We start from the raw sequence: 19746 nt of genomic DNA on the forward strand, positions 1-19746 counted from the left end.
CCTTCCTTCCTTCCTTCCTTCCTTCCTTCCTTCCTTCCTTCCTTCCTTCCTTCCTTTCTCTTTCCCTCTCCCCTTCCCTCCCTCTTTCTTTCTTTCTCATAAATTTCCACCTAACCAGATTTCCCAGTCCTCTTCTTATGTAACCAATTTTCCAGAATCTCAACACAGGATTTAGCACTCATCCCTGGTGAATTTCATCTTGTTGGTTTCAACCCAGCTTCACAATCTGTCAAGGCTGCTTGAATCGGCTTCAGTCACCCATTGTACTGGAGCTCCCTCACAGCCAGCAGCCATCTGCAGGGGGGAGAGCAGCTTCCCTGTCTCCATTCAAGGGACTCTGGACAACACCAGGCAGCTCAGGGCCAGGATGGAGCTTTGGAACAACCTCATAGAGCTCTCCTTCAGCTTTATCAAAAGTGTTAAATTTTAAATCCAGCTCACATTTCTGTCTTGTCTATAAGGGCAAATGTCAAATGCTTTGCTAGATCAAGATCAACTGTCTGGGGCTATCCAGTTGCAGTGGTGGGGTGGAGAGGGAGTCTGGCTGGTGTGTAAGGATCACAGCAGTTTAACCTTTTCCTAGGAAAAGTCATCCAACTAAAAACCTGTTTTGGAACTTGCCATGCATGGATGTCAAATTGTTTTCTTTGCAAAATTTACCTTTTATCCCTTTGGGTAAAATCAAATACCAGCAGCTCTTGTGAGGTAAGTCTATTCGTCAATGGCCTCCTCCAACCCTTAGCATCTGGTCCAAACTCCTACCCATGGCCAAAAGGCGCTGCCTGCCTGCCCCCACACCTGACCTCATCTGCACCCTGTGCCGGCCTCCAGTCCATGGGCCTCCTGGCTTTTATTTATTTTCAGATTTTTTATTTATTTATTTTCAGATTTTTTATTTATTTATTTGACACAGAGAGACACACACACAGCAAGAGAGAGAACGGAAGCAGGGGGAGTAGGAGAGGGAGAAGGAGGCTTCCTGCCCAGCAGGGAGCCTGATGTGGGGCTCGATCCCAGGACTCCGGGATCATGACCCGAGCCGAAGGCAGACACCCAATGACTGAGCCACCCAGGTGCCCCTCCTGGCTTTTATTTAAACACATCAAGCCTGCTCCCACCCCAGGGTCTTTTCATGGGCTGCTCTTTCTGTCCAGATCATATTATTCTTGTGCGGCTACCTGGCTCATTCATCCCTCTCTCTGCTCACCTCATCAGAGGCCTTCCCTGACTGCTCTACCTAAAATGTCAGCCCTCTCCCACGTAATTCTACCAGAATCTCCTTACCTTGATTTTTACTCCCAGCACTGACCACCACTGACCAGACATGTATGTGCTCGTTTACTTTTTTTTTTAAAGATTTTATTTATTCATTTGAGAGAGAATGAGAGAGAGAGAGAGAGCACAAGAGGGGGAAGGGTCGGAGGGAGAAGCAGGGAACCCGATGCCCACTCGATCCTGGGACTCCAGGATCATGACCCAAGCTGAAGGCAGTCGCCCAACCAACTGAGCCACCCCAGGCGCCCCGCTCGTTTACTCTTTACCCTTGGTTGAATGTAAGTCTCACAAGGGGCCGGTACTTTGCTTTCTTCACTGCTCCATCTGAGCACTGGGAGGGTACCGGGCACATGGGAGATGCTCAATCAATATTCACTGAACCCATGAATCAACACAATTCTCAGGACTCCAGGTGGAGCCCCCGTCTATCCTGGGACTCCAGTCTTGGCGGGCGGAGGCGGGAGAGTTGTCTTCTGCTCCTAGCCCTCCTGTGAGCTCCCTGCCTGGAGCCCTCTTTCCTAACTGAAGAGCCTTCTCCTTGATGGGGAGGAAGGGTAGCTGGACAGCAAAGCCCGCTCTCCTCTCCCCGGTGTGGTGCTGCTTTCCTCAGGCTGAGGGCTTAGTCAGCCTCCCCTGGCCCCCTCCTCACTCTGAACATGGCTTTAAAGGCTTTTTTTTTTTTTTTAAATGGGAGTGGGGAGAGCAAGTTATATTCCCGAATCTCAGGCTTATCCCTCCAAAATCATGAAAAAAAAAATACTGTTGAAAGCTGTCCACCAGGGACCAGCCTGCCTTCTCTGATGCTCCCATCCTCCATGGCACCTGGCACGCTCAGACACCCCATCCCCCTCCAGTCTCTCCTGGAGGCTCTGCCACCCTTTCTCCTCTGTTCCGCCCCCACTCTCTACTCCCAGACACTCCCCAAAGACAGTAATTGGCGGAGACACTCTCTGCTCACACTTCTGCTAGCCCCAGCCCCTCCCCCCAAACATCACCTGTCCCTGGTCCTCTTCTCTTCGCAGACCCAAGAGGAGGCAGCATGCTGGGGGTGGGGGCTCAGCCTCTTTATTGGGCAGCAGGGAAAGGAGTGGCCAGCTCTCACCGGAGGGGGAGAACACCAGGAGGCCTCCATGGGACAGCTCTAACCCGTGGGTGAGCAGAGCGGCGGGGCGGGCACATTGAAGAAGGGGCAGAGCAGGCAGAGCCCCCAGCCTTCCTCCTAGGACAGGGTGTGGGCTGCCCCCTCACTACTCCTCCTCATCTTCTTCTAGTGGCGGCCGGTTGCGCTTGAAGAAGCCGACCTGGGGGTGCACAGGGGCCGGGGACAGGGTGTAAAGATGCTCAGTGGGCCCCCCAAGCAGCAGTTGAAGAAGCAGGCTAGAAAGCAGCCAGTCAGGAGGTCCTCTCCCTGGACCAGCAGAGAATCAGATCCCACTGCATGCACAAATGGAGGCCTTCCCCACTCAGAGATAACAGATGTAACAAGTTACTTGTTTTTAATTTGTCTTTTTCCCCTGAATTTTTTTTTGAAGATTTTATTTATTTATTTGACAGAGAGAGAGACAGCAAGAGAGGGAGCACAAGCAGGGGGAGTGGGAGAGGGAGAAGCAGGCTCCCTGACGTGGAGCAGAGAGCCTGACGTGGACTTGATCCCAGGACCCTGGGATCATGACCTGAGCTGAAGGCAGGCACTTAACGACTGAGCCACACAGGCACCCCTCCCCTCAACTTTTTTAAAGATTATTTATTTATTTGAGAGAGAGAGAGGGAGAGAGAAAGCATGAGTGGGGGTAGGGGCAGAGGGAGAGGGAGAAGCAGACTCCCCACTGATCAGGGAGCCCAGATGTGAGGCTCAATCCCAGGACCCCAAGATCATGACTGGAGCTGAAGGCAGATGCTTAACTGACTGAGCCATGCAGGTGCCCCCTCTCCTGAATTTTTCTTAATTATTGGCCATTATGTCTCTATGTGACTCAAGCGCCCAGTGATATGTATTTGATGGCTGTAAGTCTAATGCATGATTTTCCCTAAAAGCACCATGACTTCCCAGGGGTTGAGCACTTGAACGAGTTTGAGAACAGCCCTCCTGGTGCAGAGGAGGGAGTGACCCCAGAGGGCCTCCCCAGAGGGTCTGGATCAGACTCGGGTCTCCCACCTCAGTCAGGGGGAAGGGATCGGGAGGTGAGCCCTGTCCTCCTTAGACAGGGAATTCCTGAAGGCAGGACTCCCTCCCTGTGACTCTTCCTTTCAGCGGGGAACAGGCTGAAAGGACTTAGGATTTTAGGTGCCACCTCTCCCAGGGGTCTGTGCCCTGGAAGAGGTCCTCTGGAGAATGACACTTTAATAGTGGAGATATGAATGGACCCTGGGTCAGCACCATCTCTCCCTGCCTCCCTGTGAGGTAGGGCACGGCCAAGCCTGTGCCCACCCAGGGACCCTGCCCACCCTCCCTTCACGCCTCACCTTCCACATGGCCAGGACCAGGAGCATGAGCAACACCAGGCCGCCGAGCACGCCTACCAGCACCCACCAGATGGGAATGTCCCTTTCCTCCAAGGCTCGAAGCAGGTGCGTCTGCACCTGAGGGCAAACCCACATGTTTTCTCAGTCACCTTGACACCTGCCTCTCCCAAAGACTCAAGCTTGTGGGCTGAGGACCCCCAACCAAACCACCTACCTATGCCATCCCTCAGAGCCGGGGGTGCCCCGCCCTCACCGTGTGGGGCGCCGACGCTTGGGAAGACAGTGGGTCATGCAGGCTCCATACTCACCAGAGTTTCCCCACTGGGCAGGCTGAGGGCGGGCACGGCGTAGGGAAGGGAGGAGACGTTGAACCAAGCTTGCGACTGCAGCACGAACTGATCCAGTGGCCTCTGAATGGGGTGGGGTGAAAGCCATTTACGTGGGCCTATTCGTTGCAGGAGTCCAGGCCCCAGCTTACCGGTTGCGGAGTCCTGCCCCTGGCCTAATCCCCTCCCCTCAAAAGTAAGCCTTGCCCTCACTCCCTCTTCACCCCCTGCTGCCCCAACTCTCCCCAGAGCAAGCTTGGGCCCCACCCCCAGAAAGCCCCGCCCACCGGCACGCCCCTCCCCACCTGCTGGAGGCCAGGCAGCTGCAGGAAGGCCAGCACCCTGACCATGGCCCGCTGGCCTCGCTCCATCTCCTGCAGCTCACACTGCACCACCGTGTACGGCCCCGAGTCACAGCTCTAGGGAGATGCCTCGTTAGTTCCCAGCCCCCTGGACCCCTCAGCCCTCACCACCCCAAGGACCCAACAACAGAAAGGGGCAGGGGGGATAGGGAGCTCGGGCCTCCCTCGCAGGAAGGGCCTCAGATTCAAGCTTCTGACTTTATCTCTGAATGGGGCTGCTCACACGGTTCCAGAGATGCAGGGAAAGGGTGGAAGAAGTGGGTCATCATACAGCGTTCAACACCCAGAATTTTTGTAACTCTGCTTTGGCATGTCTTCATTTACTTCAATGTCCTGGGAACCTCTGAAGATTCAAGGACCCCCACCTGGCCCCAGACACAAGACCAGCCCCAGCCTTCATACTCACCTGGAGCATTCCTTGGGACCAATGTGGTCCACCCAAGGCTCACACCACATTGCTGGTCCCTCTCCCTGCCTCTCAGAGCCTCTGTCCCCTGTGCCCCAGGGAGACCCCAGGTGGAGACCACGGAGCCTGCTCACCAAGAGAACTGGATCCTGAAGCCTGGCTGGCTGGTTGGACCCTGACAGGGACGCCTGTCTGCGCTCCCGCTTGTGATGCCCGGGGGAAGTGGTGGAGGGGCTGGGGGTCGGCAGCCTCCAGTTCAGCTGGGGAGGCAAAGAAGCAGTGGGTCCAAGCTCCACTCATCCCCCCTCACTCCCAGAGGGGCCCTGGTTGATGGGCTGGGGCCCCACCCACAACCCTTTCTTCCACCCAGGCTCTCACCTTGTAGGGGTTAGGAGTGGGCTGGGGGGAGCACTGAAGCCCCCCCTGGGGCTGTATGTCCAGGATGTAGAGCAGGTCAGAAGGCTGGGACTGGCCAGGGAGGCAGAGGCAGAGGCGGAGGCCACTTACAGTGCCAGGGCCATTGTTGTGGAGCTGGCAGGTGGCGGTGGCCAGATGTTAGGTGGCTCAGCACCCACAGCGTAGCTCCTGGGTCCCTCCCCAGCCCAGCCTGGGTCCCAGAAGGCCCTTCATACCTCATAGGTGTGCTCCACTTTGGGGCCCCAGATGTCCGAGCTGTTCTCCCTGTTGTCTTCTTCGGCCACCACCACCAGGGAGGCTGGAAAGGAGTTCCTGCGGGGCCCGAATCCCTCTGGGTGAGGTTGATCAGTTGACTCGCCTGTAGGGGTTCCTCCAAAGCCCTCTGAAGCTGAGGGTTCTGCCCGCCATCTCCCAGATCTGCCCCTGGTCTCACCCTCGCAGCTCCACATGGGCCTCTGCCCGGACTGGGACATCCAGCAGCACAGCCGCACTGTTCGGATTCTGGCTGTTCTTGCTGGAGGGGAGCAGATAAGGAGATGCAGGTCAGGGACACCAGCCCAGTGGACATCAGAACTCTCTGGGGCAGGGCCAGAATTTCAGAGGGGTCAGGAAGCGCTAACTCTACAAACAGCACGCCACACCGAAGTTAGACCTGGGAAAGACCTTCTTCTAGGGCTCCAAGACCCAGTCACAAGTCTCGGGGGAAGAAAGGGAACGGGGACGTCTGAAGAGCGGGCATCCCAGAAGACCCTTCTGCAAGGAGGGCATCTGAGGGTGTCTGCATCAGGATCAGCCAGGGGAAGGGAGGTGAGTAGGAATGTTCCCCAGTCCAGTACCTTCTGATCTGTAGCCAGAAGGACACACGCTCCCCAGCCTCTTCCAGGTTCTCCACACTCACCAACATCGTGATTCCTATCTGAGAGACAGGGAGGGCCAAAGTCATGGCCCAGAGGCCCACTCTGGGCAGCTCTGTCCCATTATCTCAGAAGCCCACTGAGAGAGGGAAAGCCACTCAGCCAAGAACACAGGGAGTGTGAGGACCAGTATTCCAGCCCAGAGCTATAGGACTCCAAGCCCTGCCCCTAAAACTCAGCTGTGTCTGAGCCCTTGGTGGAGTGGACCCAGGAGCCACGCCTTGGGGCCTCACCCGGGCGTTCCTCTTCATGGGGTTGCCCAGCTCACACAGCACCATCTTGGTCTCATTCTCCTTCTTCTGGTTACAGATGAGTCTCTCAAAGCCCTTCAGGGAGGTAGTTTCAAGAAAGCAGATGGTTGGAGTATCCCATATACATGCAAACTCCCTTGGAAAGTCCGCAAAGGACTTGTGTGCCAGGGTGGAGAGGGGGGCTTCTCAGGGTGGGAGTTTGAGGGATATCACATTCTCCTTTACGTATCATCAGGGCACCTTATTATTTTCTTTTCTTTCTTTCTTTTTTTTTTTTTTTAAAGATTTTATTTATTTATTAGACACAGAGAGACACAACGAGAGAGGGAAACACAGCAGGGGGAGTGGGAGAGGGAGAAGCAGGCTTCCCGCTGAGCAGGGAGCCCGATGGGATCATGACCTGAGCCGAAGACAGATGCCCAACGACTGAGCCACCCAGGCACTCCGCACCTTATTATTTTTAATGACATTTTTGGAAATAAAAAACACAAAACATTACAGAGACCATGATCCTGTTGTTACAAACTACATCAACAAAATTAAAAAATAAATAAATTATAGGCCCATGTAAGTGTCTGTTGATATTGAGAAAAAAGACTGAAAGGAAGTCCACCAAATGTTAACAGAAGTTCCTGTTAACACAGTTCTTCTAACAGAAGTTCCCGCTAACATTTAGTTCCTGAGCCACTTTTGGTTTGGGTTTTAGAATAGTCCTTGGATTTTATGCTATAAGCAAGAACACCTTTTCCAAATTAAAAAAAAAAAATCAAATCACAGTTTTTACAGCAACGCCTAAGAGAAGCGGGGGCTCTCAGGTGGAAAATGAGAGGCAGGGCTCTTGTACCTCCCAGGTCCCTGGGAATGCCCCCAAGGTGGGGCCTTACCTCGATGTTGCTGATGGCCCGCATATAGTGGGCGCCTAGGGGCAGGTGCACGGCCAGCTCTGCTTCGTAGGCCCCCTCGCCCTCGTTGGCTGCAGCCATCTGCAGCTCCAGCACATTATCGGCTCCAATGAGGAGGGGGGAGCCCATCCTATGGGGAGAAAGGAGTAAAGCGGAGGAGGCCAGGCCCAGGCCCAGGGTCTGGGAGGGGAGTGAGGACAGAGTATCAGGTGGTGAAGGGGTGTCATGGGGCGAATGGCCTCCTCACACTTTGGCGGTGAGCTGGAGCTGGGGCACGCACAGGTCATCTTCCCCACAGTCCAGGATGATGCGGGTCTAGAAGAGGCATATCAAGGTGTGCGGGTGAGTTGGGGACATGTGAAGTTTGCGGGGACGGTCACACCAAGACTTAGGGAATTAGAAGGTCTGAGAATGAAAAGGAGTCTGGAGCTGACATCACAGCTTCAGGGTTTGCATCAGGGTTTGGGATGATGTCAGGACGGTGACATTAGGATTTATGGGTTTGTCAGTTTACAGGTGATGTCAACAACACATGGGGCTTGAATCAGGGGCTTCAAAATCAATTTTGAATTTTGGGGGTTTTCATTAAGGTTTAGAGTGACATCAAAGATGAGAGATGACATCAAGGTTTTGGGGTTCCCATTAGGACTTGGGACACTAACCCTAACCCTGACTTTCTGGCAGGGGTCCTGCACCTCCTTTGCCTGTTCCCACCCATCCCCACCTGCTCCTGGACATGGGTGTCTCCATGAAGCACGACAGCAGGGGCTACTCCATCCTTCCTGGGTTGCAAGGACACATTGAAGCTGAGCACAATGGGGCTCAGCTTGTCCCGGAAGTCGGCCTCATCCTAGGGAGGGGACAAGAGTCAGACCATGCACCCTGCCATACATGTCCCTCTGACCACCCCCGTACCCGCAGCATCCAGCCCATGCCCCAGGGCTGGAGGAACAGGATTGCACACCCAGCCCTTCCCATCCCCCGCCTGGGTGTACTCGGAGGAAAGCCACGGTGGTGTGGCAGATGGGGCTGTGCCTCCCGCCCAGGTCCAGATGCAGCGTGGTGCCTGACAATTGCGAATTCAGCAGTAGCACCCGCCGGCCCTGGCGGGGCTTCTGCCGGTCCAGCTGCAGCTCGGCATTTAGGGCTGGCAAGGCAAGCAGGGAGGGTCAGGGTCTCCCTGGCCAGCCTCCAGGGGAGCCAGACCCACCCCCCTTCTGTCCCCATGACGACACTCACGCAGCTGCTGAGGAATGTTGTGCCCAGTGGCTCCTACACACATCTGTATGTTAAAGCTGCAAAGATAGGAGTTGGGCTCAGGGAGTAGAGCCCCTCAAAGCCCCAGACCTCGCCTGGCCCATGCCCTCTGTCTCCTCACCAGGTCACGCGCGTCTGGGTCTGGGGCAGGACACAATTCTTCACAGCAGGATTCAGTGAATCTTGCACCAGCAGCTGGACATTGGCCATCACCACTGGCTGAGCTCTGGTGGCATGGGGGGAGGCTTGCCATCGTGGGCCCCCCTGGCCCAGTATCCTCTGATGGTGCGGACCGCCCCCCACCATGCCCCTGGAGCCGGCACTCACCTGTACACAGCCACCTTGTTGGCCCCATAAGCTCCCACCAGGAGGTCTACAGATATTGGAGGGGTCAGAAGCAGCAGTTAGAGGAGGCGTGGGGTCCTCATCGCAGCTTTCTCGGGGTTTCCCACACCATCTCCCCCGCTGGGGTTTCGACCCGGCCTCCCCTGGCCTCCCCGCCTCCCAGATGGGTCAGAACACTCAGTGGGGCACAGGCCCCTGACTGTGTCTCTCAGCATCTCCGGCTAATGCCCGAGAGCCCTTCTTGGCTAGCTGGACGCATTCCAGGGGCACCTGGGTATCCATTGTCATCGATGTCGGTGGCACCTCGCAGGGAGAAGCCGAAGCCAGAGCCTGCTGGGAAGGGGCTGTCCAGGATCTGGGAGGGGCGTGAGCTCAGCCCCTCGCTCTGCCCCAGGAACACCAGCACTTGGCCCCGACCACTGGGACCTCCGTATGGGGCGGCCACTGCAACATCTGGAAGGAGCAACAGAAGGGGAGGGGCTGTTTGCTATCATTTTCTCCAATTTCTGTTTGTTATCCAGGTGGCCCCCAGCTCCCTCTCTGGGATACCCCAGGAGATCAGCAGCGGGATGCAAGAGTCAGCGTCAAGGAGGCACCTGCCCTGCCCTCCAGGAGTTTGCAGCTTTGTACAAGAGAGACCCGCCAAGTAGGATGATAATAAAAACAGTAGCAGCCCTTGGTATCTATTGAGGAAAATATATTGACACAATTTCATTTAATCCTGAAAATTAGGCATTATTATTCCCATTTTAGATGAAAAAACTGAGTCCCAGAAGATTAAATAACCAAGACCTATTAAGTAGTGGCCCCCTCTTCCCCTAGGGAACTTCATCCCATTTCTTTCTTTCTTTCTTTTTTTTTTTTTTAAAGAATATATTGATTTTAGAGAGAGAGAGAATGTGCATGCGTGCGCAAGCAGGAGCGGCAGAGGGAGAGGGAGAGAATCCCAAGCAAGCTCCACGCCCAGCACGGAGCCCAACTTGGGGCTCCATCCTATGACCCTGAGATCATGACCTGAGCCAAAATCAAGAGTCAGACGCTTAACCAACTGAGCCACCCAGGGTCCGCCCTTCACCCCATTTCAATTCCACCATGCAAACTCAGAGTTGCACTATGGGCTTGTCATCACTAATAACTTTTAAGATCACTCTTGAAAATGTATTTGTTAATCATCATAATCTTATTACTTTATAAGAGTTCTTTACATGTGGGCGCCTGGGTGGCTCAGATGGTTAAGCGTCTGCCTTCGGCTCAGGTCATGATCCCGGGGTCCTGGGATCGAGTCCCGCATTGGGCTCCCTGCTCCTTGGGAGCCTGTTTCTCCCTCTGCTTCTCTCTCTCTCTCTCCCCCTCTGTCTCTCATGAATAAATAAATAAAAAAATCTTAAAAAAAAAAAGTTCTTTACATGTGACAGCAATAAGATCTTTTATACGTATGTTGTAATTATCTTTGTTTTCTATGCACCTTTTTTCCTTTAAAAAAAAATCTATTGATTTTTCTGATGGAGTTACATGGAATTCATCCAAATAAGACCACCCTGACCAGGCTCATCCCCAGGCTCTGGGCCTCCCCTCCCTCCTGATCTTTAGCATCTTCATCTCTTTGCTTATTTCTGACCATTTGATCACCCTGGTCAGATCCTCTGCCATCTTACCCCATTGCTAGTCCTTAGCAAGCCTGGCCAGACCTCAGCAGTCGGGGCCCCGGGGATTCCTAACCGCCCATCTAAACTAGGGATCTAAGGCAGTACCCAGTGGTCCCGAGGGGGTTCTGCTCAGCCCCCTCTCCCACTCTGCTCAGCACCTATTTCAAACTTTCTTCAAGCTCCCAGCCCCCTACCTCCTTCACAAAGAGAAGCAGCCCAACTCTTGTGCTATAAATCCGAACCCACTTTCCCCAACTCCTATACCCTGCCACCAGGCTAAATATCCCAGCCCAGCCTTCTCCAAGGAGCATCACAGGGACACTCCTCTGGCTCACTTTCCTCACCACCCTGTTTCCCCACAAGATCATTTCCTCCACCTTCAACCTACTCCGTATGCTTTGAAATTAGAATCACCTTCTCTTGATGCTCATCTTTCAGGAATCATCTTTTCTTTCTTTCTTTCTTTTTTTTTTTGTCCTTTCACAAACTGGCTGAAAGAGCTGTCTACACTGGCTGCCTCCAATTCTTCACTTCCATTCTTACTTTGCCCCGTGGCATTCTGACTTCCGTGCCTCGGTTTCTTCTCACTGTCACCAATGACCTCCTTCTTGCTAAAGCCCACGGAGACTTCTCCAGCCCCATCTAACGATGTCTTTTGGCAGCATCTGGAACCACTGACCCCCTTCCTCCTGCTCAGAGCATTCTCTTCCTTTCAGTTCTGGGCCATGAGATCTCCTGGTTTCCCTTCTACTTCTCTGGACACTCCTGTCTCCTTTCTAGACTCACTTCCCCTAAACGCTTTAGCTCCCCAGGGCTTTGTCCTATGCCTCTTCTCACTTCACATGTGCCCAGGGCCTCATCCACCCTCTCCAAGCCCCTGTCTCCCACTCGGAACTCTCTGGTGCCAGTGGGGAAGGCACACACAACTGTTCTCTGGATGTCTGCCTAATGCTCCCAAGCCCTTCAAGGTCAAACAGGCCCAGAGCTGACCTGCTGATCTCTGCCCCCGCCCTCCCCTCCCCAGGCCCACCACTTGGCCTGAACTCCAGGCAGCGAAGGCACCAACACCCCCTCAACTCCTTGCTCTCTCTTAGCTCCACATCCAGCCACCCATCAAGTCCTAATAGCCCAGGTACTAAATATCTGTGAAATCACCCCATCTCTAACTCCACTGCCAAAATCCACACCCAGCGGTCACCATCTCTTGCCTGGATGAATGCAAACAAATCCTAAGTGGTCTCTTTCAACTCTTCTCCGGAAAAGCCCCCTTCCCCGGCTTCCGCTGCCCTCCGGTCAAATCCGTGGTCTTTGTTGTGGCTGTTAACCACTCTGCAGCAAGTGGGGCTCCTCCCTTCCCTTACCGTTGTAGCCATCCCGGTCGAGGTCGCCCAGAGGTGCGATGGCCGAGCCGAATCGCCCGTAGAGCTGTGTGCCGGTCAGCAGGAGGCTGGGGGCGCCCAGCACGTGGTGGCCTCGAGGCTGCAGGAACAAGTACACGCGCCCCACCTCGGCCAGCTTGCGGTCAGCGCGGCTCTCCATGTACAGTGGCGCGCCCACCAGCAGGTCGTGCCTCCTGCAGGCCAGACGCGCAGTGCGGTGGGGTGGGTCAGGGGGCTGCTGCGGGCCTGGGCCAAATCTCGCCCATTCCATTCTCACCCTCCCGCTCCCCTCGGTGATGGTCACGTGGGAGTGGGCGAGGAAAGGGGGAGACTGAGAGCAGTCAACTCCTCTGGTGATTGGGGACCCAAACTGGTAGGGATGGGGCGCCCCTCACCCGTCTCCGTTGACATCAGTGACGGTCACCGAGTGTCCAAAATACGAAGCCATCTGCAGGAAGACGAGGCATACTTAATTCCCGCCCCCAGGCCGGCACCCTCTCTTACACATTGCCCCCCCGCCCCCCGTGGAATATTCTAGGTTCCCAATTCCCCAGCGTCGGCCACCCCCACCGGGGCGGGCCTCCACCTGCTCTCCATGCAGCTTGTGCAGCGTCTGGTGGGAGGAGTTCAAAATTTCCACCTGCACGGAGAACGCACAGGAGCACGTCATTCTTGCTCCCCAAGACAGCCTCCCGTTTTGGGTGAGAAAGGGCAGGAGGTTTAGGGGGCTTGTGAGGCTGAGAAGTGGGGTCGGGGGCTTTGGGATGCCCGGTGGTGGGACAGGGCACTCACCGCTCCCAGGGTCCAGCTCCAGGTGGGGGCACCGAGGACATACTCTGCGGAGAGCCGGACCCCAGTGAATGAGGTCCTTCGAACCTAGCCCCTTCCCATCCGCCATTCTGCAGCCCAGGGGAGATTTCGGTGTGGGGCTTGGAAGTGCTCCTCCCCGGGCTGGGTCCCCCAACCTTTGTCCCTAAATGGATTTCTTGCCTGTAGTATTGAGATCCCCGTCGAACTCTCCCACGGCCACCGAGTACCCTGAAGACACAGCACGAATTAATCTTTCTGGGAGGGCGAAGCAGGGAGAGGGCCAAGGGCGAGGAAGAAGGGGACTCAGAGACCACCCAGTCCAAACCCTGCATTGTGGAGATGGGAAAACTGAGGCCAAGACCTGCCCTAGGCTGCGCAGCGAATCCAGGGTGCGAAAGATAAGCTGGGGCATATGGGAGTGGGGCGGTGGCGCGGGAGCTCTGGGAGCCGAGGGCGGAGGCGCCTTAGGTGCTGGGGTTGGCCAGCTGGGGTTGGCGCTCCGGCAGGGGCAGGACTTGCCCGGCGGAGTGGGCGGTGATAGAGTGCGGGGAGGCCTAGAAGGGAGGCGCCAGGGTTACCCCGGTAGCCGTCGTAGTACTCTGGCTTGCTGTAGTCTAAGGTGAAGCTCTGGTTGGGCACGTGCCACAAGAGGGTGCCTGGGCGGTAACTCGAGACGATACTGGTAATGGGAGCCCGCGCCAGGAGACCTAGGGCGCAAGGGACAGCCGGTGTGGGCACCCAGACTCCTGGGGTCTCCCCAGGCCCAGAGAAGGGAGGGAGGTGTACAGATGGGCAGGTACCTAAGAAAAAATAGCCGCCAGGGGCCCCAAGCACCAGCTCTCCAGCCTGAAAGGGAAGCCCTGGAAGTGAGAGGGAGCCCTGTTTGGGAGCCGCCCCCACGCCGCTTAGGCTCCCTACTCGCCTGAGTAACCGCGGAGCTGAAGCCCGCTTCGCAGTAGCGCCGGTCGTCTACTGGAGGGGGAAGGGGCGGGGTCAGCGAAGGGACAGATCGAGGAGTGTGCACTGGAGCCTGGGCCGGGGCGGGGCTAAGAGCTGGGCCGAGTTGGGCCACCGGGGTTGCCAGACTGAGAGTAGGCCTAGGGGGCGCCCGGCGGGCGGTGGAGGGGTAATTAGGTTGAGGGCGGAGCTAAGGGGCCGTGAGTGGGCGGAGACAGAACGGATAGCTGAACTCACTAAAGCCGTTTTTCACGTAAACCTGGCTCATGGTGTTAGCCCGACAGGGCGAGTACTCTGCGCGGTGGCCGTTCTGTAGCTGAGCCACGAAGCAGCCACCTACGGGCGTCTTCTCAGCTTCTTCGGTCTTTTCTAGGGCGTTCCAGTGCTGCCAGGGGGCGCAGGCCTGGAGCAGGGCCACAGGAGAGTGGGGAACCGGCGGGACTCGGGGTTCCCCCCCTCCACGTTTCCCTGCCCCCGACTGCTCTCTGTGCCCCGTTCCGCGGCGCCCACCACAATGTTGTCGTTCCAGCTGACGACCGACGCCCCCAGTCCTTGCCGGGACTTGAAGGTTTGGAAGGTGTGGGAGCCTACGTGTCGGGTCTCATCATCTGGAGGGCACAAGAAGGGTGGGGCGCTGAAGCCCGGCCGTCCACGTTCCCTGTAGCACCCCCCACCCCCGCTTTCCCTCCTTGCGCTGGACTCACTGAGGTCGAAGGTCAGCAAGGTGCACTGGCTGCCCTCCGCCCTCCACGGGCACAGGAACACGCCGCCTGTCTCCTCCTGGCTTGGGCCCAGGGTCCGCGGGGCGCCCGCCACGATGGCCACTCTGCGTAGGAAAGCTGGGTGAGCGCGGTGCGGATCCCGAGGTACCACATACCCCGGCACCTGCGCTGAGAGCACTACCCAGAAGAGCTGTGTGCCTTGGAGGGCACTGGATCATCTTCCCTCAATGAGACATCACAGACCATGGAGGCCAGCCTTCTCATTTTGTGGGCAATGAAACTGTCTCCCAGTGGGGAAGCCACGTGCCTAAAGTAGTCTAGCAAGTTAACGGTAAAGCTGGTACTATAACCATTTGGTTTGATTTAAATATGAGGAGTTTGTCATCCTTGCTGAGAAAGACCTCCTAAGCTCTGCACACCATCCACACTCCATATCCCTCACCCTTGTGCCCCACACCAAAAGTCAGGGGTTAACATGCTCCCTAGAATTTAAGATTGTTATCAGATACCTTCCTGAGAGCTAGTTTTAATGGTGAAGAATTAGGGAAGCTACTGAGCACCTCTAAAGTGGGGGTACTGATATCACTGAGGACCTTAGTCCTCACTGAGGCCCTTAGTAGATCTAGGTTCAAATCATAGTTCTACCATATATATATTGGGGACAATACCAACCAATGTCAGAAGTAAATGAAATCAATGTATGAGAGACATTTTCGCATGGTGCCAACCAAGTAACATATAACATGTACTCAAAAACATGCTGTAATTTTTTCTCTTTTAGCTCGCAGGATGTTTAAGTAATGCCTATGAGGCCAATATCTGTAGAAAGAAAGGGAAAGGGGCGCCTGGGTGGCTCAGTCAGTTAAGTGTCTGCCTTTGGCTCAGGTCATGTCCTGGGATCAAGCCCCACATCCGGCTCCTTGCTCAGCAGGGAGCCGGCTTCTCCCTCTGCCTGCCACACCCCCTGCTTCTGTGCTCTCTTCCTCTCTCTGACAAATAAAATCTTAAAAAAAAAAAAAAAAAGAGGGGCGCCCGAGTGGCTCAGTCATTAAGCGTCTGCCTTCGGCTCAGGTCATGATCCCGGGGTCCTAGGATCGAGCCCCGCATCGGGCTCCCTGCTCGGCGGGAAGCCTGCTTCTCCCTCTCCCTCTCCCACTCCCCCTACTTATGTTCCCTCTCTCGCTGTGTCTCTCTCTGTCAAATAAATAAATAAAATCTTTAAAAAAAAAATAAAGAAAGGGAAAGGAGCAGGAGTGGGCAAAGAAAGGAGTATGGTGCTGATTCAGGCCCAATGACAGCCATGGGCCAACATCCTGGGAGCTCCGGAGCTAGAAGGACCCTGCAGAACCGTCCCAAGTTGAGGTGAGAACATCAGACCCTTACACCTCTCTCCTCCCTCCGCCTCCTCATTGATCAGTCGCTGGTTGTAGGCCACCTTGGAAAGGGGACTCGGGGGAGGTGACTCTCTTCAGCAGAGGAAATCCCCCAAGAGGCAGATACTTGAGGGCTGCCTGCCATCCCCAGGGGGGGCATCACAGCGCTACCACAATAAGTCCCTTGGGCAGGGTAGTTACTATAAAGAGAAGGAACCAGGACTCTCATCTTGGAAGTCTGATTTCACAGCTGACCAATCCCAGCCATTAATGCTCTATTGTTTCTTTTCAAATATCTGTAATTTTGATGGGCATGAGGGGCATGGAGTAGAAAAGCAAGGTGGGAGTGGGTAGACAGTTTTGCAAGTCAATTTCAGACATGTGCTCCTCTCTGTATTTGGAGGAGACCAAGGTGGAGTAGGTCATACAATTGATCCTTGAGGGAAAAAACAAGGCATCAACTTTTATCTTCCCTTTGTTCTTGCTGTAGTTTTGGTGCCCACCTTCCCCTTTGTGCCCCTGCCTGACACCCTTACCTGAGCTAGTTCCTGCCAGTATTCCTAAAAAGAACTAATTCTGAATAGAGCCTCAAAGTCTCTTTGCTCAACCTCTATAGCAAATGGGGAGCTTGAGGTTCACAGAAGTGGTGATGGTGGGGAATCCGCTTTCCCAACACCCAAACTTCACCCCAGGCTCACCTCCCATGGTTGTCCTTGTAGAAGTCCAGTGAAAACCCAAAGTGGCTGCCATTGGGGCCCGTGTACAAGGTGAGTTGCACTGGGTCCAGGTTCAAGGCCCAGGCTGGAGGGATGGGACCAGGTCCCAAGAGCAGCTGCACCCACTCCAGAAGCCAGAGGGCATGAAGTGGACACACAGCTCTGGCCATCTTCCTTCTCCCACAACCTCCTAGGCAGGAATGGGTGAGCTCCTTCCTCTTCCTTTCAGTCTCTACCACGGGAAGGCTTTTCTTATCAAACTGGAACCCACTTGCTGAGCAGTAGGCAGAGGAAAGAGCCATATGGTTTCTTGGATTGCCAGAAAGGGGGTGAGGCCACCCTGGGGGTGGATGCTAATGACTGAAAGCCATGACTCCTCCCTTTTCCTGAGAATAGTACTAATCACCAAGTCCTGTTGGTTCTGCCTCTCAACTGTGTCTTGAATCTTCACATTTCCACTCCCACCATGCTAGTCTTAAGCCACCGTTCTTTTCTGCTTGGGGTAGCATAACCATGAACTGGTCCGTACACCTCCACTCTAGCCGTTTTACAGCTCTTCGTCCCCACCTCACAGCTGCCTGCATTGCTGTGGCCCACTGTGACTTGGTCAGACGTGGAGGAAGGAGGAAGGAAGCTGCTCTCCCCTGATAAGACTTGAGGCTGCTATATCCTTTTGGATAAGGCACTTACCCACTTCCTCCTTCCAGGGTCTTGGTCACCCATATTGGTGTAGCAAGCTGCTTCACTCTCCCTCCATCTCAGGCCGAGTCTTAGTGTGGCCACAGCAACGCAGCTGGTGCTGGTGAAGGGGTGAAGGGGAAAGGAAGTGGGGATACAGTGGAGTCCAGGGTATTCTGGTTCACAGGCTCTGGGACTATATACCAGTGGTTCAGTTGAAGGCAGACCCTCACTCTTTCTTGGGTGACAGAGCTCTTGTCCACTCAAGACTTGATTCTAGTGGGGTCATTGCCTAGGGGAAGCCTCCCTCAATTCCTCAGGCTGGCACTCCGGAGTTGACACGTGGGCACAGCACTGATCACACTGTTTAGTCATGGTCCATTCATGGACATGATTGTGTCCATGACTCCCTTCAGAGCAAGGCTCCTTTCTGTGGCCCCAGGGTCTAGCCAAGAGCCCAACACCTAGTAGGTATTGCTGACAGACGGACTGAATGGGAGCATGCACTGAGGATGGAAGATGCAAACACGGAGTCACAGTGGAACGAGAATAGTTTTGAGCAGAAAGGCACGGTAATTGTCTCTGGATGACAAGAGGAGTGCCAAGTCTTATTGGCACTGCAGGTCTTCCCCAAAAAAGCAGGTTCTCAGGAAGGAAATTCAAGAGATCTGCTCAGGGTAAAGGAAGACCGCCACATCCTCCTTTTACTCTTTATTTTCTAACCGAACTTAACCACCATCTTATCCTGCCCAGCTATCTTTTTTTTTTTTTTAAGATTTTTAAAATTTATTTATTTGACAGAGAGAGACACAGCGAGAGAGGGAACACAAGCAGGGGGAGTGGGAGAGGGAGAAGCAGGCTTCCCGCTGAGCAGGTAGCCCAATGTGGGGCTCGATCCCAGGACCCTGGGACCATGACCTGAGCTGAAGGCAGACGCTTAACCATCTGAGCCACCCAGGCGCCCCTCTTTTTTTTTTTTTTAAAGGTTTTGAGAGCAAGAGCCAGCAGAGGCAAAGGGAGAAGCAGGCTCCCCGTTAAGCAGGGAGCCCAAAACGGGGCTCGATCCCAGGACCCCAGGATCATGACCTGAGCCGAAGGCGGCCACCTAACCGACTGAGCCACCCAGGCGCCCCCTGCCCAGCTATCCTGTGCCATCGCGGAGTCCGTTCAGCTCCTCCGTTCCCCTAATTCACCACTTCAGCACACAGCTCAAAATCCTATCCCTTACTAGATTAGTGACTGGATGTGGTAGGGAAGTGTCAAAGTAATTCAAAGCTTTGATGCCTGGCTGGCTGGTAGGACAGTGGTACCATCAGCTAAAATTGGAATTAGAAGGATCAGGTTTGGGAAGCGAGAAAGTTTGGTATTCGAGAGTTCAGTTTCTCACGGGTGTTCCTTTGGAGCCAGAGCTGGGTTGATCTCCCTTCTGAGAGAGTAGGCAGAGGAGTGTTGATACATTGCTCCCACTTTCCTATCCCATCAACCCTGAGTCCTAGAATTCCTCAATGAATCCTAAGTTTTATTAAAGCTTCATTAAATCGCTTATCATTGAATTTCTGGAGCACCTAGGTGGCTCAGGCGGTTAAGCGTCTGCCCTCGGCTCAGGTCATGATCCCAGGGTTCTGGGATCGAGCCCCGAGTGTTGGGCTCCCTGCTCAGCAGAAAGCCTGCTTCTCCCTCTCCCTCTGCCACTCCCCCTGCTTGTGCTTGCTCTCTTCCTCCCTGTCAAATAAGTAAAATCTTAAAAAAATTAAAAAAAAATAATTATTGAATTTCTATGTGGCACTGAGCTAGGTGATGTGGAGGATATATAAAAATCCTTTAACATCTTTGATGCTTCCTTGCTAAGTCTTTTAGTCCTCAGTTAGTATTTTTTTGTTCATAAATATATAGTCAAAATGTTTACTATGTGTTCAACTCTGTAAAACACTCTTAAGGGACTTAAAAAAAAAAAAGGAAGTGTAAGAATCAGTTCTCGTCCTCTCCGAGCTTAGTTTTACTGAGAAGCAGTAAATATAAAATGAATCACACCCAGATTCTGAAAAGCCAGTAAGCTTACATGGGATAGGGAATTAGATCCTGGTGAGCCCAGACAGGAAAATGCTGCAGTAATTCAGACATGAGCTGATAAAGGGGAGGTGAAGGTATTTCTGGCAAATAATGGAAATGGTTGACAAAGCCCGATTTAGTCATCAAGGGTGTAGAAGAGGGAGCATGTCCGTGTTGCCAGCACAGGTGGCTGAAGCAGGTAGTTGAAAGAACCCTTACTGGAATCAAAACACCTGCACACGCCCCCCTAACAGCACTCTCTACAGGCCAGTCCGCCTCTTTCACTGCACCCTGCCTGCTCAGAAAGTCACTTTCATTTCCTAACATGCCTTCTTTCTGGGCAGGGATTTTGCTATTTTAGGAAAATAGGCAGATCTCAGCATCCAACCCAAGGTTCAAATTGAACAGCTTCTTTCGTCAAGGGAGCTGTATGAGAGAACAGGAAAGAAAGAGACATTGTACTACTCCTTCCTGAAAGGCTGAGGGAGAGAAGAAACC

General features: G+C 54.2%; 1 protein-coding gene across 1 annotated transcript; it reads right to left on the bottom strand.

Annotated features, from left to right (window-relative positions):
• Nucleotides 1-2324: 2324 nt before the first annotated feature.
• On the bottom strand, nucleotides 2325-16824 carry ITGA2B (integrin subunit alpha 2b). Its single transcript, XM_025861902.2, has 30 exons — nucleotides 16504-16824; nucleotides 14415-14536; nucleotides 14221-14318; nucleotides 13948-14113; nucleotides 13676-13725; nucleotides 13554-13599; nucleotides 13332-13460; nucleotides 12934-12981; nucleotides 12736-12779; nucleotides 12530-12583; nucleotides 12339-12391; nucleotides 11926-12137; nucleotides 9189-9371; nucleotides 8901-8946; nucleotides 8695-8799; nucleotides 8556-8611; nucleotides 8312-8463; nucleotides 8041-8166; nucleotides 7564-7631; nucleotides 7299-7446; nucleotides 6397-6489; nucleotides 6086-6165; nucleotides 5683-5763; nucleotides 5465-5561; nucleotides 5211-5363; nucleotides 4967-5092; nucleotides 4370-4483; nucleotides 4047-4148; nucleotides 3739-3855; nucleotides 2325-2576 (listed from the first exon to the last, which is right to left on the bottom strand). Exons 1-30 carry the CDS (start codon nucleotides 16821-16823, stop codon nucleotides 2523-2525), a joined length of 3243 nt encoding a protein of 1080 aa, XP_025717687.2. The 5' UTR covers nucleotide 16824; the 3' UTR covers nucleotides 2325-2522.
• Between the last annotated feature and the right edge of the window lie 2922 nt (nucleotides 16825-19746).

This window comes from Callorhinus ursinus, unplaced genomic scaffold (assembly GCF_003265705.2).
Source record: "Callorhinus ursinus isolate GAN/ISIS: 27379988/994484 unplaced genomic scaffold, GSC_fseal_2.0 scaffold102, whole genome shotgun sequence".
In the NCBI taxonomy this organism is placed as follows: Eukaryota; Metazoa; Chordata; class Mammalia; order Carnivora; family Otariidae; genus Callorhinus; species Callorhinus ursinus.

Coding starts and splice junctions, on each gene's coding strand:
- ITGA2B (XM_025861902.2), bottom strand. CDS start 16,823: ATGGCTCTTTCCTCTGCCTACTGCTCAGCAAGTGGGTTCCAGTTTGAT. Junction 8,612..8,694: donor ACCCAGACGCGCGTGACCTG/GTGAGGAGACAG, acceptor CTATCTTTGCAG/CTTTAACATACAGATGTGTG. Junction 6,166..6,396: donor CCATGAAGAGGAACGCCCGG/GTGAGGCCCCAA, acceptor CCTGTCTCTCAG/ATAGGAATCACGATGTTGGT.